A 24,614-nucleotide genomic window follows, 5' to 3' on the forward strand; every position below is an offset into this window, starting at 1 on the left:
TTGGGATATCTTACTGGTCGGTGCACAGGATGTGTGTGTGTGTGTGTGTTGGATTCTGAATAGTCAGTTTTCTGTTTCCTCAGCAGCATAAAAGACGAAGATGAGCAAATGTGTCCCATCTGCCTGTTGGGCATGCTGGACGAGGAGAGCCTGACCGTATGTGAAGAAGGCTGCCGAAATAAGCTACACCATCACTGCATGTCAATCTGTACGTCACCCGCTTTTCTGCATGACACTACAATGCACAATGTTACCTCTAAATACCCCCCCCCCCCCCCCCCCCCCCAATCCCCAATTACCTGTGCACTCCCCTTGGCAGACTAGAACTGGAGAGGATGTTTAGGTTAATTTGGGCACTTGCCTCGATGTTCGAACACATGCTGAGATGGAAACCTCTCTGTTTTCCGGCCCAGGAGATCCAGATATGCACAAAACAGAGTGGGCTTCCTGGTCAGTCTGGTTTACTTTTTATCTCTAATGTAAGCAGCGTACAGTGCTGGAGGCAGACGCCGCCTTCCATCTGAAGGTCTACTATTGTGGCAATACTGCCATCTGCTGGACACTGTAATGTCCACAGTCTGTATTCTTGACTGCTTTGGATTTTCTCAAACTGAAAATAGAGAAACGTGTAAATCTACATCTTGGGGGATCTCATAATTTTGCAATGCACAAAGCACGATAACATCGGACATAAAATCCACATCATTTTTTGTTCATTATAAGGTAAAATAGTTTATCTGAACCTGTTGCAGCTTTTTCTGTTAATCTGTCTTCAGCAACAGTTTCACTGATAGGAATTTGTGAAAAACTGCTTTGTTAAGTCTGTCTAGCGCTGATCTTATTTTTACATATTCCAAAAAATGACATTTATGTGTATATTATACTATTAATGAAGCTTGTAAATGGCTCATGCAGCCACTTATAACATGCATTGCTTTCTTTCACCTAGGCTTTCTTTTATATACATAAGTCAGGTATAGCCCAGTGCACTGTATACAGCTCTATCCAGCTTTGTGTCACAGCCAAGACTCTCAGATTTAGGGGGGAGATGTATCAAACCTTACGTAGAGGTCATTCCGCTTCCAGCTATCAGTCTTCGAGTACATTCTATAAAATTATATCTAGAGCCAACTGGGAAGATTCTCGACCTGTCCTCTCCAGAAGGATTGATACAGATTCCCCTTAGACCATCATGTCCGCCAGATGTACATTCTGTGCTTTTCACCAATGTCTATACAGGTTTCTCTGCAGAGGGGATTTGTTTTTTACCATTTTAACCAATTCATAGACTTAAAGAAAGAATTAAGATATATCAAAATTTTCTCTGTTTTAGGGCCTATGCATTCTTGTAGTCTTTTTCTCTAATGTGCTGGCATACCGGCTTGTTATAGGTCAGTGCAGGTGAGAACACTGGAATAGCTGGCAGTGAGAGCCGTCTTACAGCAAACGGACACTTTAATATTGGACACTTTTTTTTATCATTTAGATTTTTTATTAAATTGTTTTTGTGCGGTCTTCTTTTAGGGGCAGAGGAATGCCGGAGGAATCGGGAGCCTCTCATCTGTCCTCTGTGCCGCTCAAAATGGAGATCCCAGGACTTCCACAGGTTAGTCTAGAAGTTCTAGTTTTTGCCATAGTAAATAGAGAATTCTCTAGAAAAAAAGAATAGTCTGTTGGGTAAGGTACAGTGTGGCATCTGAAGGTAAATCTATGAGTGTCTTGTGTTTGCAGCCATGAAATACCAGGGCCTGTGGATTCTCCCCCTATGCTACGCGCTGCCCAGCAGCAGTCTCCTCAGCAGCAGTCCCCTACAGCTGGATCCCAAAGAAGGTCACAGGATTCCAATTTAAACCTTACTCTTTATGGGGTCCAGCAGATTCCTGCTGCTTACAAAAACATGGCTGAGCCATGGATTCAGGTATGTCAGAGTAGCCCGTGTTTCTCTTACTGCACTTCATTTCTCACAGCTGATGTCAGTCTGATCCATGGGTTCCCATTGCTGTTCCTCAAAGCTCCATGCTACTGTGTGCCCTTCCAGACCTCATACTTCCATGATCACTGAAACTCCTGGATTATACAACAGTAAACTCAGTTTATACTCTCTACCTGCTGCTATGCTAGGAACATACAGTATGTCCACTTAGATTTTCTGTGTTCTATATATTGTCCTAAGCTAGCAGCAATGTTGTTGTCATGTTTATGGCCCAGATATATCAAAGTTTGGAGAGTGATAAAGTGGAGAGAGATAAAGTGCCAGCCAGTTAACTTTTGTCATTTTTCTCTAACGTCCTAGTGGATGCTGGGACTCCGTCAGGACCATGGGGAATAGCGGGCTCCGCAGGAGACAGGGCACATCTAAATAAAGCTTTTAGGATCACATGGTGCGTACTGGCTCCTCCCCCTATGACCCTCCTCCAAGCCTCAGTTAGGTTTTTGTGCCCGTCCGAGAAGGGTGCAATCTAGGTGGCTCTCCTAAAGAGCTGCTTAGAAAAAGTTTTTTTAGGTTTAAATCTCAGTGAATCCTGCTGGCAACAGGATCACTGCATCGAGGGACTTAGGGGAGAGATTTCCAACTCACCTGCGTGCAGGATGGATTGGAGTCTTAGGCTACTGGACACTTAGCTCCAGAGGGAGTCGGAACACAGGTCCTCCTGGGGTTCGTCCCGGAGCCGCGCCGCCGATCCCCCTTACAGACGCTGAAGACGGAGGTCCGGAAAGCAGGCGGCAGAAGACTCCTCAGTCTTCATGAAGGTAGCGCACAGCACTGCAGCTGTGCGCCATTGTTGCTACACGTCTCACTGATTCAGTCACGGAGGGTGCAGGGCGCTGCTGGGGGCGCCCTGGGCAGCAATATTAAATACCTTTAGTGGCAAAATAAATACATCACATATAGCCATTAAGGCTATATGTATGTATTTAACCCAGGCCAGTTTTCTTAAAACCCGGGAGAAAAGCCCGCCGAAAAAGGGGCGGAGCTTATTCTCCTCAGCACTCAGCGCCATTTTCCTGCTCAGCTCCGCTGGTGAGGAAGGCTCCCAGGACTCTCCACTGCACTACAGAAACAGGGTAACAAAGAGAAGGGGGGCATAATTTGGCGATATTGATATATTAAAAGCGCTTATATCAAAAACAACACCTTCTAGGGTTGTTTATATACATTTATAGCGTTTTTGGTGTGTGCTGGCAAACTCTCCCTCTGTCTCCCCAAAGGGCTAAGAGGGTCCTGTCTTCGATTAGAGCATTCCCTGTGTGGCTGCTGTGTGTCGGTACGTGTGTGTCGACATGTATGAGGACGATGTTGGTGTGGAGGCAGAGCAATTGCCGGTAATGGTGATGTCACCCCCTAGGGAGTCGACACCGGAATGGATGGCTTTAGTTATGGAATTACGTGATAATGTTGGCACATTACAAAAGTCAGTTGACGAAATGAGACGGCCGGAAAACCAGTTAGTACCGGCTCAGGCGTCTCAGACACCGTCAGGGGCTGTAAAACGTCCCTTACCTCAGTCAGTCGACACGGGTACCGACACAGATGAATCTAGTGTCGACGGTGAAGAAACAAACGTATTTTCCAATAGGGCCACACGTTATATGATCACGGCAATGAAGGAGGCTTTGCAGATCTCTGATACTGCTGGTACCTCAAAAAGGGGTATTATGTGGGGGGTGAAAAAACTACCTGTAGCTTTTCCAGAATCAGAGGAATTGAATGACGTGTGTGACGAAGCGTGGGTTAACCCAGATAGAAAACTGCTAATTTCCAAGAAGTTATTGGCATTATACCCTTTCCCACCAGAGGTTAGGGCGCGCTGGGAAACACCCCCTAGGGTGGATAAGGCGCTCACACGTTTATCAAAGCAAGTGGCGTTGCCGTCTCCTGATACGGCCGCCCTCAAGGATCCAGCAGATAGGAGGCTGGAAACTACACTGAAGAGTATATACACACATACTGGTGTTATACTGCGACCGGCAGTAGCCTCAGCCTGGATGTGCAGTGCTGGGGTAGTGTGGTTGGATTCTCTGACTGAAAATATTGATACCCTGGATAGGGACAGTATTTTATTGACTCTAGAGCAATTAAAGGATGCTTTTCTTTATATGCGAGATGCTCAGAGGGATATTTGTACTCTAGCATCAAGAGTAAGCGCGATGTCCATATCTGCCAGAAGAAGTTTATGGACGCGACAGTGGTCAGGTGATGCGGATTCCAAAAGGCATATGGAAGTATTGCCATATAAAGGAGAGGAATTATTTGGGGTCGGTCTTTCGGACCTGGTGGCCACGGCAACTGCCGGCAAATCCACTTTTTTACCTCAGACCCCCTCCCAACAGAAAAAGACACCGTCTTTTCAGCCGCAGTCCTTTCGCTCCTATAAAAACAAGCGACCAAAAGGACAGTCTTATCTGCCGCGAGGCAGAGGAAAGGGTAAGAGAGGGCAGCAAGCAGCCCCTGCCCAGGACCAGAAGCCCGCCCCGGGTTCTACAAAGCCATCAGCATGACGCTGGGGCTTTACAAGCGGACTCAGGAGCGGTGGGGGGTCGACTCAAGATTTTCAGCAATCAGTGGGCTCGCTCACAAGTGGACCCGTGGATCCTGCAGATAATATCTCAGGGTTACATGTTGGAGTTCGAAAGGTCTCCCCCTCGCCGGTTCCTAAAGTCTGCTTTACCAACGTCTCCCTCAGAAAGGACGTCGGTTTTGGAAGCCATTCACAAGCTGTATTCTCAGCAGGTGATAGTCAAGGTACCCCTCCTACAACAGGGAAAGGGGTATTATTCCACACTATTTGTGGTACCGAAGCCGGACGGTTCGGTAAGACCTATTCTAAACCTGAAATCCTTGAACCTGTACATACAGAAATTCAAGTTCAAGATGGAGTCACTCAGAGCAGTGATAGCGAATCTGGAAGAAGGGGACTTCATGGTGTCCCTGGACATAAAAGATGCTTATCTGCATGTCCCAATTTACCCCTCACACCAAGGGTATCTCAGGTTCGTGATACAAGACTGTCATTATCAGTTTCAAACGCTGCCGTTTGGTTTGTCCACGGCCCCTCGGGTCTTGACCAAGGTAATGACCGAAATGATGGTTCTTCTACGAAGAAAAGGCGTATTAATTATCCCTTACTTGGACGATCTCCTGATAAGGGCAAAGTCAAGAGAACAGCTGGAAGTCGGTGTAGCACTAACCCAGGTAGTGCTTCAGCAACACGGGTGGATTCTGAATCTTCCAAAATCTCAATTGACCCCGACAACTCGTCTGCTGTTCCTGGGAATGATTCTGGACACGGTTCAGAAAAAGGTGTTTCTCCCGGAGGAGAAAGCAAGGGAGTTATCCGAACTTGTCAGGAACCTCCTAAAACCAGGAACTGTGTCAGTACATCAATGCACAAGAGTCCTGGGAAAGATGGTGGCTTCTTACGAAGCGATTCCATTCGGCAGATTCCATGCACGGACATTTCAGTGGGATCTGCTGGACAAATGGTCCGGATCGCATCTGCACATGCATCAGCGGATAACACTGTCACCAAGAACAAGGTTGTCTCTCCTGTGGTGGTTGCAGAGTGCCCATCTGTTAGAGGGCCGCAGATTCGGCATACAGGACTGGGTCCTGGTGACTACGGATGCCAGCCTACGAGGCTGGGGAGCAGTCACACAGGGAAGAAACTTCCAGGGCGTGTGGTCAAACCTGGAGACGTCCCTTCACATAAATATACTGGAGCTAAGAGCGATCTACAATGCTCTAAGCCTGGCAAAATCGCTGCTTCAGGGTCAGCCGGTGTTGATCCAGTCGGACAACATCACGGCAGTCGCCCACGTAAACCGACAAGGCGGCACGAGAAGCAGAAGAGCAATGACAGAAGCTGCAAGGATTCTGCGCTGGGCGGAGAATCATGTCATAGCACTGTCAGCAGTGTTCATCCCGGGAGTGGACAACTGGGAAGCAGACTTCCTCAGCAGACACGACCTTCACCCGGGAGAGTGGGGACTTCATCCAGAAGTCTTCCACATGATTGTGAACCGTTGGGAAAGACCAAAGGTGGACATGATGGCGTCTCGCCTCAACAAAAAATTGGACAGATATTGCGCCAGGTCAAGAGACCCTCAGGCAATAGCTGTGGACGCTCTGGTAACACCGTGGGTGTACCAGTCAGTGTATGTGTTCCCTCCTCTGCCTCTCATACCAAAGGTACTGAGAATTATACGGAAAAGAGGAGTAAGAACAATACTGGTGGCTCCGGACTGGCCAAGAAGAACTTGGTATCCGGAACTTCAAGAGATGCTCACGGAGGATCCATGGCCTCTACCTCTAAGAAGGGATCTGCTTCAGCAGGGACCTTGTATGTTCCAAGACTTACCGCGTCTGCGTTTGACGGCATGGCGGTTGAACGCCGGATTCTAAAAGAAAAGGGCATTCCAGAGGAAGTTATTCCTACCTTGATTAAGGCTAGAAAGGAAGTGACTGTACAACATTATCACCACATTTGGCGAAAATATGTTGCGTGGTGTGAGGCCAAGAAGGCTCCAACGGAAGAATTTCAATTGGGTCGATTCTTACATTTCCTGCAAGCAGGATTGTCTATGGGCCTAAAATTGGGGTCCATTAAAGTTCAAATTTCGGCCTTATCAATCTTCTTCCAGAAGGAATTGGCATCAGTGCCTGAAGTACAAACTTTTGTCAAAGGTGTACTACATATACAACCCCCAATAGTGCCTCCAGTGGCACCGTGGGATTTGAACGTAGTTTTGAATTTTCTCAAATCTCATTGGTTTGAGCCTCTAAAATCGGTAGATTTAAAATACCTTACATGGAAGGTAACCATGCTATTGGCCCTGGCTTCAGCCAGGAGAGTTTCAGAGTTGGCGGCTTTATCATACAAAAGCCCATATCTGATTTTCCATTCGGACAGGGCAGAACTGCGGACACGTCCTCATTTTCTCCCTAAGGTGGTTTCGGCTTTTCACTTGAACCAGCCTATTGTGGTGCCTGCGGCTACTAGCGACTTGGAGGACTCCAAGTTACTGGACGTTGTCAGAGCATTAAAAATATATATTTCAAGGACAGCTGGAGTCAGAAAATCTGACTCGTTGTTTATATTGTATGCACCCAACAAGATGGGTGCTCCTGCGTCTAAACAGACGATTGCACGTTGGATCTGTAGCACAATCCAACTTGCACATTCTGTGGCAGGCCTGCCACAGCCTAAATCTGTAAAGGCCCACTCCACAAGGAAAGTGGGCTCATCTTGGGCGGCTGCCCGAGGGGTCTCGGCATTACAACTTTGCCGAGCAGCTACGTGGTCAGGGGAGAACACGTTTGTAAAATTTTACAAATTTGATACTCTGGCTAAGGAGGACCTGGAGTTCTCTCATTCGGTGCTGCAGAGTCATCCGCACTCTCCCGCCCGTTTGGGAGCTTTGGTATAATCCCCATGGTCCTGACGGAGTCCCAGCATCCACTAGGACGTTAGAGAAAATAAGAATTTACTTACCGATAATTCTATTTCTCATAGTCCGTAGTGGATGCTGGGCGCCCATCCCAAGTGCGGATTGTCTGCAATACTTGTACATAGTTATTGTTACAAAGATCGGGTTATTACTATTGTTGTGAGCCATCTTTTCAGAGGCTACTTCGTTTTTTGTTATCATACTGTTAACTGGATTCAGATCACAAGTTGTACGGTGTGATTGGTGTGGCTGGTATGAGTCTTACCCGGGATTCAAGATCCTTCCTTATTGTGTACGCTCGTCCGGGCACAGTACCTAACTGAGGCTTGGAGGAGGGTCATAGGGGGAGGAGCCAGTACGCACCATGTGATCCTAAAAGCTTTATTTAGATGTGCCCTGTCTCCTGCGGAGCCCGCTATTCCCCATGGTCCTGACGGAGTCCCAGCATCCACTACGGACTATGAGAAATAGAATTATCGGTAAGTAAATTCTTATTTTCAAACACAACCTGTACAATGACAGGAGTTGAGTGGCTGGTACTTAATCTCTCTCCACCTCGTCTCTCCAAGTTTTAATAAATCTTGGCCTGTATCTGTATGGAAATCTTTGCTTTGTGTGTAACGTTACCCTGATTGTGTTCTTCTTGCAGGTCTTTGGGACGGAGCTGGTGGGCTGTTTGTTTTCTCGGAACTGGAATATCAGAGAAATGGCGCTGAGGCGTCTTTCGCATGATGTGAGTGGGGCCCTGCTGTTGGCTAATGGTGAAAGCACTGGAACTTCAGGCACTGGCAGTACACCCAGCAGCACCACTCCACACTCTGCCAGTGGCTCATCTCAGTCCAGTATCTCGGGGGACGTTGTGGTGGAAGCCTGCTGTAGCGTTCTATCCATGGTGTGCGCCGACCCGGTCTACAAAGTTTATGTCGCTGCTTTAGTAAGTGTCTACTTTATATCAGTTCCGGCTGTTAATGTATTTGTCTTTTACTACTTGTCATTTATGTCGTGCTGTTGTTTTACTCCAAGAAAACCTTACGAGCCATGCTGGTGTACACTCCTTGCCACACAACTGCTGAAAGGAAAAAGCTGCAACAACTTCTCAACCCGGTTGTGGAGACCATCCTGGTCAAGTGCGCAGATGCCAACAGGTAAGCTAGAACCGGAGGCTTAAGCCTGTATGTTGTGTGCCTTAGAGAGAGAGAGAGAGGTGTCTCATGAATCTCTTCAATTGCCTCCTACAGCCGGACGAGTCAGCTTTCAGTGTCAACGCTGCTGGAACTATGCAAAGGCCAAGGAGGAGAGCTGGCGGTGGGAAGAGAGATCTTAAAATCCGGTAAGTGCTTTCTAAAAGGATGTCTTATGTCGGCGACTAGATCGCCCACAAGGGTGTTTTTCTAGCTCCTGTGATGCAGTCTTGTACCTTAAGCTAGGTACACACTGTCTGATATTTTGGTTGACCTGACAATCAGAGGGATTCTTGGGCAAATTGAAGGCTCCAATATCTGAGCTACACACAAAGCAATGTATTTATTTTTAATTTAAGTAACCGGTTTCCTGCCACACCACACTGAGGGGCCTATTCATCAACAAGTGATAACATTCATTGCATATGAAAACTGGTGCTCCAGCCAGTCTGCTCCCAATTGTCATTTTTTAAACACATGACAGGAGCGAAACACATGACAGGAGCTGATTGGCTGGAGCACCATTTATCATACGCAGCGAGTTTTCTCATTCACAACAAGTTTTATCACTCGTTGATAAATGAGCCTCTGAATTTGCATTTGTCCGTCCACAAGGAGGATGTAGTCACGGGAAAAAATGGGAAATATGGTCAGGTTGTCAGGAATGCCCACACACTGCGCGATATCGGAAGATTAAGGGAAGATTTTTATGTCTTGGCCGACTGATTCGATAATCAAAGAGTTTGTAACTGATTTCTCTGGATGATTGGCGAAACGCCAAAACGCTCGTTCATACATACTATGCAATAAAACATGGCAAGCATCGGATTGTCAAATTGGTTCAATAGTTGTGTAGTGTGTACCTAGCTTAGATGTGTAATGGAGCTTGAATGCATCAAAGAGAAGTGTTCATTTGTCCTTATGTGGATTACATCCCATGCACTCGAACAATTAATGGGAGCAAATCTATGGTGCGTGTAATCTTGGATGCCCTTAATATTGTAGACCTTGATCAGTGCAGCCATTGGGCCGAATTCAGATCCGATCGCTGGTACAATAGCGATCGCAGCCTGAAGCCCTTGCTGGAGTGCGCACGTGAGACCCAGTGAGATGCGAAAGCATCTCAGGGCTGCAATTGCCTTTGCCTGATTGGTCGCGGGGTGGGAGGGGGTGTGCCAACGGTGTTAGAACGCCGTTGGTGGGGCACGGTTCGAACAACACAGGCGTGTCTGGACCGTTGCTGGGGCAGCTGCGTGACGTCGCACGCAGCCGCTGCGACCCACAACGCAGCGGGTAGCAGTCTGTCAGCGCAGCTAGGGAGCTACTTAGCGGGTGTGAAAGCATCGCTGCCGTACGCAGCTTTTGCACCCGGTGGAGGAGGGGGGGTGGGTTAGGTACGGACACGTGGGGGGGAATAGGTCCTGACATGCGGGGCGGACTAGCCCTGTGCTGAGCGTCCCCGCACATGTCAGAGAAACTGATCGTAGATGTGCTAAATTTGGCACATCTATGATCAGGTCTGAATCACCCCCATGGTCTGGTATTGGAGTAACAAGCCCACTTAATACTGACAGCCACAAGAGCATTTTGCGCTCTCCCCTTTCCCTTAATGGTAAGACCACAGGCAAAAGGTCCTATGTGAGACATACTGTTCCATGGAGTTGCTTCCAGCAGTAGTTATTCATCATTGTGGTTTTCTTTTTCATCCACTAGGGGTCACTGGAGTACTCTTGGGATATGGACGGCTTCCGTAGGAAACAGGGCACTGAACATTTAAATTTAGAACAATCCACCCCTCCATATCCCAGAGTACCTCAGTGTTTTTTCTGTGCTCGAAGTAGCAACAGGTCTGTGGCTTGGTCCACAATTCTTTTGAATATTTTTATTTTTTTTTAGTTAATATTTTTTCTTATTTCATACACATCCCTTTCCCCCTTCCAAAAGGCAGGGTCAGGGATAGTGCAAGCTGCTACTAGCAGCTGTGGCGTGTCGGTCCTCACTAAATGAGCACCCTCACAGCCAGACAGACTTCCTGCACACAGGCTGGCCGGCGCTTGCAGAGAAGCCCCGTCGTAGCCTCACCACAGCTGCAGGAGTCAAGGTATGTTGAACGGGGCGGTCAGCTCCCGCCCACCGCCGCTGCTCCGGCCACTGCTCAGAGCGCTTCAGGACGCGCTCCCCGCTGTCTGTCCCAGCGCGTCCCGGCTCCCGCTGGCGGCCCCACACGCTGCTCGCCCCGCACTGCATCCGCAACGGAGCATACAGGGGGGGGGGGGGGCATTACAGGCTGTCAGCAGAGGGTACAATAAGCGGCACGAGGGGGGATAAACTGCAGCAACAGCAGTATGCTAGGCTGCAGGGATGATTACACAGGATTTCATACAGGGATATATATCCGTTTTTCTCTATCGTCCTAAGTGGATGCTGGGGTTCCTGAAAGGACCATGGGGAATAGCGGCTCCGCAGGAGACAGGGCACAAAAGTAAAGCTTTTACAGGTCAGGTGGTGTGTACTGGCTCCTCCCCCTATGACCCTCCTCCAGACTCCAGTTAGATTTTTGTGCCCGGCCGAGAAGGGTGCAATTCTAGGTGGCTCTCATAAAGAGCTGCTTAGAGAGTTTAGCTTAGGTTTTTTTATTTTACAGTGATTCCTGCTGGCAACAGGATCACTGCAACGAGGGACAGAGGGGAGAAGAAGTGAACTCACCTGCGTGCAGGATGGATTGGCTTCTTGGCTACTGGACATGAAGCTCCAGAGGGACGATCACAGGTACAGCCTGGATGGTCACCGGAGCCACGCCGCCGGCCCCCTCACAGATGCTGAAGCAAGAAGAGGTCCAGAATCGGCGGCTGAAGACTCCTGCAGTCTTCTTAAGGTAGCGCACAGCACTGCAGCTGTGCGCCATTTTCCTCTCAGCACACTTCACACGGCAGTCACTGAGGGTGCAGGGCGCTGGGAGGGGGGCGCCCTGGGAGGCAAATGAAAACCTGTAAAAAGGCTAAAAATACCTCACATATAGCCCCAGAGGCTATATGGAGATATTTACCCCTGCCTAAATGTACTAAATAGCGGGAGACGAGCCCGCTGGAAAAGGGGCGGGGCCTATCTCCTCAGCACACGGCGCCATTTTCTGTCACAGCTCCGCTGGTCAGGAAGGCTCCCAGGTCTCTCCCCTGCACTGCACTACAGAAACAGGGTATAACAGAGAGGGGGGGCAAAATAAATGGCAATATATCAATATAAAAGCAGCTATAAGGGAGCACTTAATCATAAGGCTATCCCTGTCATATATAGCGCTTTTTGGTGTGTGCTGGCAGACTCTCCCTCTGTCTCCCCAAAGGGCTAGTGGGTCCTGTCTTCGTATAGAGCATTCCCTGTGTGTCTGCTGTGTGTCGGTACGTGTGTGTCGACATGTATGAGGACGTTATTGGTGTGGAGGCGGAGCAATTGCCAAATATGAGGATGTCACCTCCTAGGGGGTCGACACCAGAATGGATGCCTTTATTTGTGGAATTACGGGATAGCGTCAACTCGCTTAAGCAGTCGTTTGCCGACATGAGGCGGCCGGACACTCAATTAGTGCCTGTCCAGGCGCCTCAAACACCGTCAGGGGCTGTAAAACGCCCCTTGCCTCAGTCGGTCGACACAGACCCAGACACAGGCACTGATTCCGGTGGTGAAGGTGACGAATCAACCGTATTTTCCAGTAGGGCCACACGTTATATGATTTTGGCAATAAAGGAGATGTTACATTTAGCTGATACTACAGGTACCACTAAACAGGGTATTATGTGGGGTGTGAAAAAACTACCAGTAGTTTTTACCGAATCAGAAGAATTAAATGACGTGTGTGATGAAGCGTGGGGTGCCCCGATAAAAAACTGCTAATTTCAAAGAAGTTATTGGCTTTATACCCTTTCCCGCCAGAGGTTAGGGAGCGCTGGGAAACACCTCCTAGGGTGGACAAAGCGCTAACACGCTTATCAAAACAAGTGGCGTTACCCTCTCCTGAGACGGCCGCACTTAAAGATCCATCAGATAGGAGGATGGAAAATATCCAAAAAGGTATATACACACATGCAGGTGTTATACTACGACCAGCTATTGCGACTGCCTGGATGTGCAGTGCTGGGGTAGTTTGGTCAGAGTCCCTGATCGAAAATATTGATACCCTGGACGGGGACAATATTTTACTGTCGTTAGAACAAATAAAGGATGCATTTCTTTATATGCGTGATGCACAGAGAGATATCTGCACACTGGCATCACGGGTAAGTGCTATGTCCATTTCGGCCAGAAGAGCTTTATGGACACGACAGTGGACAGGCGATGCGTAGAGGAGTTATTTGGGGTCGGTCTATCGGATTTGGTGGCCACGGCTACGGCCGGGAAATCCACCTTTCTACCTCAAGTCACTCCCCAACAGAAAAAGGCACCGACTTTTCAACAGCAGCCTTTTCGTTCCTTTAAAAATAAGAGAGCAAAGGGCTATTCATATCTGCCACGAGGCAGAGGACGAGGGAAGAGACAGCAACAGGCAGCTCCTTCCCAGGAACAGAAGCCCTCCCCGGCTTCTACAAAAGCCTCAGCATGACGCTGGGGCTTCGCAAGCGGACTTGGGGGCGGTAGGCGGTCGTCTCAAAAATTACAGCGCGCAGTGGGCTCACTCGCAGGTAAATCCCTGGATCCTGCAGATAATATCTCAGGGGTACAGGTTGAAATTAGAGACAGAGCCACCTCGCCGTTTCCTGAAGTCGGCTTTACCAACGTCCCCCTCAGAAAGGGAGACGGTTTTGGAAGCCATTCACAAGCTGTATTCTCAGCAGGTGATAGTCAAGGTACCTCTTCTACAACAAGGGAAGGGGTATTATTCCACTCTTTTTGTGGTACCGAAGCCGGATGGCTCGGTAAGGCCTATTCTAAATCTGAAGTCCTTGAACCTGTACATAAAGAAGTTCAAGTTCAAGATGGAGTCACTCAGAGCAGTGATAGCGAACCTGGAAGAAGGGGACTTTATGGTATCCTTGGACATCAAGGATGCGTATCTCCACGTTCCAATTACCCCTCACACCAGGGGTACCTCAGGTTCGTTGTACAAAACTGTCACTATCAGTTTCAGACGCTGCCGTTTGGTTTGTCCACGGCACCTCGGGTCTTTACAAAGGTAATGGCCGAGATAATATTTCTTCTTCGAAGAAAAGGCGTATTAATTATCCCATACTTGGACGATCTCCTAATAAGGACAAGGTCCAGAGAACAGCTAGAGATGGGTTTAGCACTATCTCAAGAGGTGCTAAAGCAGCACGGATGGATTCTGAATATTCCAAAATCCCAATTAATGCCGACAACTCGTCTGCTGTTCCTGGGGATGATTCTGGACACAGTTCAGAAAAAGGTTTTTCTTCCCGAAGAAAAAGCCAAGGAGTTATCTGACCTGGTCAGGAACCTCCTAAAACCAGGAAAGGTGTCTGTACATCAATGCACAAGAGTCCTGGGAAAAAATGGTAGCTTCTTACGAAGCAATCCCTTTCGGCAGATTCCATGCAAAGGGATCTGTTGGACAAATGGTCAGGGTCGCATCTTCAGATGCACCTGCGGATAACCCTGTCGCTGAGGACAAGGGTATCCCTTCTGTGGTGGTTGCAGGAGGCTCATCTATTGGAGGGCCGCAGATTCGGCATGCAGGATTGGATCCTGGTGACCACGGATGCCAGCCTGAGAGGCTGGGGAGCAGTCACACAGGGAAGAAATTTCCAGGGAGTGTGGTCGAGCCTGAAAAAGTCTCTTCACATAAGCATTCTGGAACTAAGAGCAATCTACAATGCTCTAAGCCAGGCGGAACCTCTGCTTCAAGGAAGACCGGTGTTGATCCAGTCGGACAACATCACGGCAGTCGCCCATGTAAACAGACAGGGCGGCACAAGAAACAGAATGGCAGAAGCTGCCAGGATCCTTCGCTGGGCGGAGAATCACGTGATAGCACTGTCAGCAGTATTCATCCCGGGCGTGGACAACTGGGAAGCAGACTTCCTCAGCAGACACGACCTTCACCCGGGAGAGTGGGTACTTCATCCAGAAGTTTTCCACATGCTATTAAACCGTTGGGTAAAACCAATGGTGGACATGATGGCGTCTCGCCTCAACAAGACACTGGACAGTTATTGCGCCAGGTCAAGAGATCCGCAGGCAATAGCTGTGGACGCGTTGGTAACACCTTGGGTGTACCAGTCCGTATATGTGTTTCCTCCTCTGCCTCTCATACCAAAGGTATTGAGGATTATACGGCAAAGAGGAGTAAGACTAGTGGCTCCGGATTGGCCAAGAAGGACTTGGTACCCGGAACTTCAAGAGATGGTCACGGGCGATCCGTGGCCTCTACTTCTGAGAAGGGACCTGCTTCAGCAGGGTCCTTGTCTTTTTCAAGACTTACCGCGGCTGCGTTTGACGGCATGGCGTTTGAATGCCAGATCCTAAAAGGAAAAGGCATTCCAGAAGAAGTCATTCCTACCTTGATAAAGGCAAGGAAGGAAGTCACCGCGAAGCATTATCGCCGTATTTGGCGAAAATATGTTGCGTGGTGCGAGCAGCGGAGTGCTCCGATGGAGGAATTTCAACTGGGTCGTTTTCCTACATTTCCTGCAATCAGGATTGTCTATGGGTCTCAAATTGGGATCTATTAAGGTTCAAATTTCGGCCCTATCAATATTCTTCCAAAAAGAATTGGCCTCAGTCCCTGAGGTCCAGATTTTTATCAAAGGAGTACTGCATATACAGCCTCCTGTGGTGCCTAAGGTGGCACCGTGGGATCTAAATGTAGTTTAGATTTCCTCAAATCCAATTGGTTTGAACCACTAAAGAATGTGGATTTGAAATATCTCACATGGAAAGTGACTATGTTACTGGCCCTGGCTTCGGCCGGGAGAGTATCTGAACTGGCGGCTTTGTTTTATAAAAGCCCTTATTTAATTTTCCATTCGACATAGGGCAGAGCTGCGGACGCGTCCGCATTTTCTCCCTAAGGTGGTATCAGGGTTTCACCTGAACCAGCCTATTGTAGTGCCTGCGGCTACAGACGACTTGAAGGACTCCAAGTTGTTGGACGTTGTCAGAGCCTTAAAAATATACATTTAAAGGACGGCTGGAGTCAGAAAATCTGACTCGCTGTTTATACTGTATGCACCCAACAAGTTGGGTGCACCTGCTTCTAAGCAGTCGATTGCTCGTTGGATTTGTAACAAAATTCAACTTGTACATTCTGTGGCAGGCCTGCCACAGCCTAAATCTGTTAAGGCCCATTCCGCAAGGAAGGTGGGCTCATCTTGGGCGGCTGCCCGAGGGGTCTCGGCATTACAACTCTGCCGAGCAGCTACGTGGTCAGGGGAGAACACGTTTGTAAATTTTTACAAATTTGATACCCTGGCAAAGGAGGACCTGGAGTTCTCTCATTCGGTGCTGCAGAGTCATCCGCACTCTCCCGCCCGTTTGGGAGCTTTGGTATAATCCCCATGGTCCTTTCAGGAACCCCAGCATCCACTTAGGACGATAGAGAAAATAAGAATTTACTTACCGATAATTCTATTTCTCGGAGTCCGTAGTGGATGCTGGGCGCCCATCCCAAGTGCGGATTATCTGCAATACTTGTACATAGTTATTGTTAACTAATTCGGGTTATTGTTTAGGAAGCCATCTTTCAGAGGCTCCTCTGTTATCATACTGTTAACTGGGTTTAGATCACAAGTTGTACGGTGTGATTGGTGTGGCTGGTATGAGTCTTACCCGGGATTCAAAATCCTCCCTTATTGTGTACGCTCGTCCGGGCACAGTACCTAACTGGAGTCTGGAGGAGGGTCATAGGGGGAGGAGCCAGTACACACCACCTGACCTGTAAAAGCTTTACTTTTGTGCCCTGTCTCCTGCGGAGCCGCTATTCCCCATGGTCCTTTCAGGAACCCCAGCATCCACTACGGACTCCGAGAAATAGAATTATCGGTAAGTAAATTCTTATTATATGCTTGTAACCTGTACTGTGACTATCATTTTAAGCATGGCAGCCATTTTAACCATGCTTCCTGTGTCTTCCTGCTGTGATTCCAGAAGGTTCCTGTCCTACATCTCTACTCCACCGGAGGTGCAGGGGTGTTAGTGGGAATATGGGATCACATTTCATAGTACTGGCCACGTGTACTGCACTAGGCCAGATAGATATAGATATATATATATATATATATATATCTATATGAGACACCTTAGTACTATTTTACTGAGTCGTGCAAGTGTCTGGTTTTTGTGTATTGTATTGTCTGTCTCCATAATGAGTAAGGCACCAGCAACAATTAAGAAGCATCACTGCAAAGTCTGTAGCAGTGTGTTACCGGATGGATCTACCACATGTCCAGTATGTTTTGTGGATTCAGTTACGAATACAATTTCTGCTCCGGTGTTAAAGCCAGTTTCATCTCCGGACCCTCCATGGGAAATGCTAGCCAATGTATTGGCTGGGTTGCAATCAGAATTGTCCGCCGCTCGACAAGAGCTGGAAGCGGCAAGATCTGAGTCTAGGGTGAGACCGCCAGAACTACCGGAGGCGTCTCAGCCTTGCGAAAGGTCCAAATCCATTTTGGGTAGACGGGATAAATTTCATATGTCTTATGATTTACCAGTTTCTGCTATGTTGCATGCTGACGATTCCATGCCAGACCTCACGGCACAAGAGGAGGGTGAGGAGGGCGAAGTGGAGTCAGATAGTGAGGATTTTAACAGCTCAGGTATTGATAATCTCATCAGAGCGGTGCGTCAGTCTCTGAAGTTTACAGAAACTGAGGAGCCTCTGACAAATGATCAGGTCGTATTTACTAAACGACAGAGAACTCCAATGTGTTTTCCTGTTTCGGAGTCTCTTAATAAGATGTTAGTAGAAACACGACAGACTCCAGATAAACTGTTTTCTATACCTCGCAGATTTAAGTCTAGTTACCCGTTTCCAGACTCTGTGACATGTACATGGGAGAATCCACCAATAGTTGATTCGTCAGTGTCGAAACTTACAAAGAAATTAACCATACCAGTGCCAGCTGCTACTACGCTTAAAGACCCTTCAGATCGCAAAATAGAAACTATGCTAAAGTACATGTATGTAGCAGCAGGAGTGCTGCTGAGACCTGGCTTGGTTGGCATCTGGTTCACTAAGGCGCTAATAGTATGGATAACAGAACTCAAGTCTGCCCTACATGACGAACTCCTTATACTTCTTGCTGATCAAATGTGTGAGGCTGCGGAGTATCTCTGTACAGCTTCTACTGATGTCTGTCAGCTCACTTCTCGCCTTTCATCGTCGATAGTTACGGCACGACGAGCACTCTGGCTGCATTCTTGGCAAGCGCAGGCAGAGGTCAAACGAGGTATAGAGGCGTTACCTTACGGTGGCAAGAAGTTGTTTGGTCCTGAATTGGACACATGGATTTCTGAGGCTACGGGAGGAAAGTCGGTTTTCTTACCATTGCCTCCACCGGTACCAAGACGGAGGTACTCTGGACCTGCGTTCAAATCCTTTAGACCTCAGTCCTTTCGCGGACGTGGCAGAGGAACAGCCACGCCTGGTGGACGTGGTTTCCAACAAACCAACACAAGTCGTCAGGACGCTAAGGTTACCGACAAGCCAGTGGCATGACGGGCTACCAGCCCATCTCGGTTCTCCGATTGTGGGAGCACGCCTTCAGACGTTCCATTTGGCGTGGTTCCAGACATCCGCGGATGGGTGGATCCGCAATTTAGTGTTAAGAGGTTACAAAATAGAGTTCGACTGTCTTCCGCCACTGCGGTTTTTCAAGACAGGACTGCCTCTGTCGGACGACAAGAGGGCGGTTCTGCAAATTGCCATTCAGTCCCTACTGGATTCAGCAGTTTTGATTCCGGTCCCTGTACACCAACAGGGTCAGGGTTATTATTCCACTCTTTGTGGTACCGAAGCCGGATGGCTCAGTCAGGCCAATATTGAACTTAAAGGGTCTCAATCGGTACGTAACTTACTACAGATTCAAGATGGAATCTCTGCGCTCAGTGATTGCAAGTTTAGAGCCAAAGGAATTCATGATTGCGCTAGATCTCAAGGATGCGTACTTACACATTCCGATTTGGCAGCCTCATCAAAGGTTCTTGCGGTTTGCAATACGCCAAAACCATTACCAGTTTCAGGCTCTACCGTTTGGCCTATCGTCAGCGCCTCGGGTATTCACCAAAGTGATGTCTGTGATGATGGCTCATCTCAGATCCCTGGGAGTGACAATAGTTCCGTATTTAGACTATCTGCTCATCAAAGCCCCGTCTCAACAGATGCTTCTCCAACATGCGCTACTAACGTACAATGTACTAGTTCACCACGGTTGAATTGTCAACTTCAAAAAATCACATCTCATTCCGTCTCAACGCCTTCAATTCCTAGGTATGATTCTCGATACGGTAAATCAAAGAATTTACCTACCACAACAAAGTACAGATTATTCGCCATCTAGTACAATTAGTGCTCAAGCCACGCACAGTCTCTGTACATTTGTGCATTCGCCTCCTAGGAACAATGGTGGCGGCTTTCGAAGCGCTTCAGTTCGGAAGATTTCACTCACGTCCTTTTCAACTGGATGTGCTCGCACAGTGGTCGGGCTCGCATCTGCAGATTCCCCACAGGGTGAGGTTGTCGCCAAGGGCAAGGGTGTCTCTACTCTGGTGGCTCAAGGAACACAATTTAACCGCAGGGAAACTATTCGGCGGCTGGAATTGGATAATTCTAACGACGGAGGCGAGTCTCAGAGGTTGGGGAGCTGTAGTTCAAAATTGTCAACTCCAGGGTCTCTGGGCGGATCACGAAAGATTGCGGTCTATAAATGTCCTGGAACTACGCGCAATTTACAATGCACTACGACAAGCAGTACACATGCTTCGCTCTCAGACTGTCCAAGTGCAGTCAGACAACGCAACGGCAGTCGCATACATCAACAAACAAGGAGGAACGAGAAGCCGCATGGCAATGCGGGAAGTAGCTCGAATCCTCAATTGGGCAGAATACCACCAGGTGATATTGCCGGCAATGTTCATTCCGGGAGTGGACAACTGGGAGGCGGATTATCTCAGCCGTCTGGATTTTCATCCAGGAGAATGGGCATTAAATCCAGAGGTGTTTCACATGTTGGTTCAGCGGTGGGGGTTACCCTCAGGTGGACCTGATGGCGTCTCGCCACAATCACCAAACACTCCAGTATGTGTCCAGAATGAGAGATCCAAAGGCAGTGGCGATGGATGCTCTCACAATCGCGTGGCCATACAGCCTAGTGTATCTGTTTCCACCGTTTCCGCTGCTCCCTCTGGTGCTAAAACGGATCAAAAGAGAGTCTGTCACAGTCATACTAGTGGCTCCTCATTGGCCTCGAAGAGCTTGGTTCTCGGATCTCCACGGACTACTCGCAGACGATCCTTGGCCGCTCCCTCTACGTCCGGACTTGTTACAACAGGGTCCGTTCCTTTACCCCGATTTAGCGCGGCTGCGTTTGACGGGGTGGCTGTTGAGACCGCCCTCTTGAGAAGAGAGGGCATTCCGGAATCTGTTATACCAACCATGTTACGTGCTAGGAAGCCAGTTACGGCAGCTCATTATTACAGAATTTGGCGTGCCTATATAGGTTGGTGTGAAACTCGAAAGTTTCCGACATCATCTTTCAAGTTATCCCGTCTTTTGTTATTTCTACAAACGGGGTTAGATGGAGGACTGCATTTATCTACACTAAAGGTGCAGGTATCTGCTTTGTCCAATTTACTTTCAAAGAAGATTGGCTCTATTGCCGTCTTTACACACCTTTCTGCAAGGTGTCCTCAGAGTACAGCCTCCATTCATTCCACCTACAGCGCCATGGGACTTGAATCTGGTTTTAGATTTCTTACAGTCTTCATATTTTGAACCCTTACAGCAGGTGGATATAAAGTTTCTCACTTGGAAAACAATTTTTCTTCTAGCCTTAGCTTCGGCAAGGCGTGTTTCAGATTTGGGTGCCTTGTCATGCAAGCCACCGTATTTGGTGTTTCATGATGACAGAGCGGAACTTCGGACGAATCCCGCTTTCTTACCAAAGGTAGTGTCATCTTTTCACATCAATCAACCAATAGTAGTTCCTGTGTTAACAGCACATTCTGGAACTCTGGATGTGGTACGCGCTTTACGCGTTTATGTATCCCGAACGTCTACAGTTCGTAAGACGGATACGTTGTTTGTTCTCTCTGATGCTGCAAGATGGGTTGGCCAGCGTCTAAGCAGACCTTATCCAGATGGATAAAACTGACCATACGTCAGGCTTACCTTCATGCTAGGTTACAGCCGCCTACATCAGTAACAGCTCATTCCACACGTCCTGTGGGAACTTCATGGGCAGCTGGTCGTGGAGCTTCTACGACGCAGCTTTGCTGTGCGGCTACATGGTCTTCAGTGCACACGTTTGTGCGCTTTTACAAGTTTGATACGTTTGCGGCATCAGCATCTAGCTTTGGCCGCCTAGTGTTACAGGTGCCAAACAGCTCTCCCGCCCACGGGGGAAGCTTTGGGACGTCCCAAGAGTACTCCAGTGACCCCTAGTGGATGAAAAAGAAAATAGGATTTTGGTACTTACCAGGTAAATCCTTTTCTTTGAATCCATAGGGGGCACTGGACGCCCACCCAGAGCAGTTTTACCAGGTTTGTGGTAAGTTCAGGGGATCTTATGGTAACACACTCTCACCGACTGGTTCAAATTATCAAGTGCTGGTTATGGTGTCAACTGTTTAGTTGTCAGTAACGTTATGTGTCAACTTCGTTGTTGTCCGTTATGTTATATGTAATACTCCATTGTCAACCTCTCTATAGCTCCTGTTCGGCTCAGTAAAAAACACTGAGGTACTCTGGGATATGGAGGGGTGGAGTGTTCTAAATTTAAATATTCAGTGCCCTGTTTCCTACGGAAGCCGTCCATATCCCAAGAGTACTCCAGTGCCCCCTATGGATTCAAAGAAAAGGATTTACCTGGTAAGTACCAAAATCCTATTATTCTCCTGTGTATATATAAAGCCATATTTGGCTAGCCTGAAGAGAGCAGGCACCGCGCATTGGCCGTTATTATGAACTGCAATGATCTCTGCTCCTTTAGGCTCCGTTGGCATTGGCGGCGTGGAATTTGTCTTGAACTGTATCCTGGCCACTCAGCCAGAGTCTAACAACTGGCAAGCACTACTCGGCCGTTTGTGTCTCATCGACCGCCTCTTGTTGGAATTTCCTGCTGAATTTTATCCCCACATCGTCAGTGGAGACGTGTTACAGGCGGACACCGCGATAGAAAGGTATTGAAGGATGTTATGACTAAGCTAGACTTACTGCAGCGAAGTCTGTGAATTGAATTGCAAAGACAGTTATGTGAAATCTGTTTAGTAGGATTCATCTTTGCACTGTCCCGTATCGGGCATGCAGCTGTAAGCATGGATTAAAATAAGGAAAGGAGACACTGGACGGTGCATTTATAATCCCAGTGCTGAAAGAGCAGTGTTGGGTATCTGCAGTGTGCTGTGCTGTCTAGCAGTTGGTAGGTGCTTTGTCTGTGGCCAGCATTGTACCTGCAGTAAGGTTCTACCTAAGGTATCAGTGGCAGGCACCCCTAACTGCAGACCCTCCTAGCATTGTCAGTATAAGGGACGTTATCTTACAGAAATCTCTACAATAAACAGCATTTCATCCTCCTGAAATGAAACGGGTGTCAAAAAAATGGACAGCAACTAAAACTTTTCAAAACTTTTTAAAGGATTTTTCCACCTAAAATATTATCACGTCTAGGATGAGTTTGACGTAGCATGTAATTCTGTGTCGGCACAATGTAAAGCAAACCATTCCTGAAAGTGACCCACTCTTAAAAATGAGGTGAGGTGGGGTTCAGATGGTTAGATTGAGCAGATGGACCACAGGGGATTATATGATAAATATAAATGAGCGACTTTTGACACCAGCACTCCCAAGTGAGCAATTGTTACTTGTCCTGGTACTCCCTGAGGAGAGGGACACAATAAAGGTCCCGAAATATTGGATTCATCAATGAATATGAATCTGTGCCATGTCTGGCGCTTAAATGTTTAATTAAAGAAACAGAACCACTTTGTCATGATGGGTGAAGTTGAGCCAGTTTCCTAATTGATTGATGTATATTTTATAAATCATACATATTACGTTGCTTGTGTTTCGGTTGCTGTCCCCTCTTAGTGCTGTGTAAATGTGTTACTCCTTTCTCTTCCAGGTATAGAAATCTGCTGTCCTTGCTGAACTTTGCATTGCAGTCCATTGATAATTCTCATTCGATGGTTGGAAAACTGTCCCGCAGAGTATTTTTAAGTGCTGCAAGGATGGTGGCGAGAGTCCCCCATGTGTATGTGAAGCTGCTGGACATGTTGAGCGTGACGAGCTCCACGCACTACAGCCGCATGCGGAGGCGTTTAATGGCCATCGCTGAAGAAATGGACATTGTTGAAGTGATCCAGCAAGGTCTCGAAGACTCTCAAACTTTTGAAAACCGCAGGGAAGCTTTCGTGCAGCCCTCCGCCCCGGCTAACTCCCCCGTGACCTCACAAAGCAATTCCCCAGAACATACTATGCAGCTATCAGGGAAACTGGGGAATGACCCTTGTGTCTCAAAAACGGCTACCAGCCCAGAGGACTTGAATGAGGCACTGGAAGTTATATCCTTGGGACTCCCACTGTCCACTGTAACAACCGAACAACCAAAGCCTGCCATCCCCACTAAACGCAGACCACTAAGTCAATGCTTGAACTCCCCCTCTTCCTCTCAGAACCATTCCTTATTCCAAACGTTGCCTTCTCCTTCTTCCACCACATCTGTGCCTGCTGGCCCGGTCTCGGATGTCGCCAAACCTCAGGGATTTGCTCCCTGCAAACTGTCCTCTGCTTCCCCTCAATCTCAGAGGAAATTTTCTCTTCAGATACAAAAGCACTATTCAGGAAACAAGGAGCCTGAGAAACTTTCTCCTGTTTTCACCCAAGCTAGGCCCTCGCCACCTCATCCAATACACAGGCCAAAGCCATCCCGGCCTACGCCAGGGGACGCGGCCAAGCCAGGAGAATCTCCCAAAGGCAATATGACACTTGATCTAAGTGTTCCTCACTGTGACGGTGGCAGCAGTAATATTAATGCTATTATACCCAGCGATGACACGGTGTTCACGCCTGTAGAAGAGAAGTGTCGACTGGATGCCAACACAGAGCTTAATTCCAGTATGGAGGACCTGTTGGAAGCATCATTGCCTGCAAGCGACAGTACAGTCACCTTTAAGTCGGAGGTAGCAGTGCTGTCCCCGGAGCGGGCAGAGATTGATAACACGTACAAGGAGGATGTCAGCCACAATCAGAAGTGCAAAGAGAAAATGGAAGCAGAGGAGGAGGAAGCGCTGGCCATTGCCCTTGCCATGTCGGCCTCTCAGGACGCCCTGCCAGTCATACCCCAGCTACAGGTGGAAAATGGCGAGGACATCATCATCATTCAGCAGGATGTAAGTTTACGGCTGTAGTTTGTTTAATATTCAAAGTCCTCTTAAAGCTTGATTTGCTAAGTACTTGTGACCAGAAGTAGGGAGCAAAAGGTCATTTATATCGTACCCCTAGTTGGCACACAAGTAATGGTGAGGTAGTCTGTGAACACACTAGGTACTAGTCACATCTGTGCAGCCTAGGAGAGGTAAAGTATACATGCCAGTGATCGCGCGGAGTCCAAAAAAAAGTGGGACCCAGGGACCCCTCACTTTTGAAAATTGGGGTCCTACTTGTCCTTTTCTGAGTCCCATCGGAATGAAGGTTTTTATTAATCTTATTAATTATTCAAATCTAAAAACACAGACTTGATTTGGACACTACAAAGTGTTTAAAGGGGGTGGGAGGGGGGTGACGATCATGCTGGGCTGTGTAGCATACAGAACCCTCTG

The 24,614-nt window shown here is 48.0% G+C and overlaps 1 protein-coding gene across 5 annotated transcripts in view; it reads left to right on the top strand.

Moving 5' to 3' along the window:
- The window catches only part of MAP3K1 (mitogen-activated protein kinase kinase kinase 1), a 111,238-nt gene that overhangs the window by 70,556 nt on the left and 16,068 nt on the right, over positions 1-24,614 (top strand). For 3 of the 5 annotated variants that reach the window (XM_063962539.1, XM_063962558.1, XM_063962567.1), the window contains exons 7-14: positions 84-208; positions 1,525-1,606; positions 1,732-1,918; positions 8,099-8,383; positions 8,473-8,594; positions 8,688-8,779; positions 21,788-21,977; positions 22,919-24,185. In XM_063962539.1, the coding sequence (XP_063818609.1) occupies positions 84-208; positions 1,525-1,606; positions 1,732-1,918; positions 8,099-8,383; positions 8,473-8,594; positions 8,688-8,779; positions 21,788-21,977; positions 22,919-24,185 (2,350 nt within the window). The remainder of the gene's footprint in view (positions 1-83; positions 209-1,524; positions 1,607-1,731; positions 1,919-8,098; positions 8,384-8,472; positions 8,595-8,687; positions 8,780-21,787; positions 21,978-22,918; positions 24,186-24,614) is intronic. The other 2 variants (XM_063962549.1, XM_063962577.1) reach the window with 1 other exon arrangement.

This window comes from Pseudophryne corroboree, chromosome 1 (genome assembly GCF_028390025.1).
Source record: "Pseudophryne corroboree isolate aPseCor3 chromosome 1, aPseCor3.hap2, whole genome shotgun sequence".
In the NCBI taxonomy this organism is placed as follows: Eukaryota; Metazoa; Chordata; class Amphibia; order Anura; family Myobatrachidae; genus Pseudophryne; species Pseudophryne corroboree.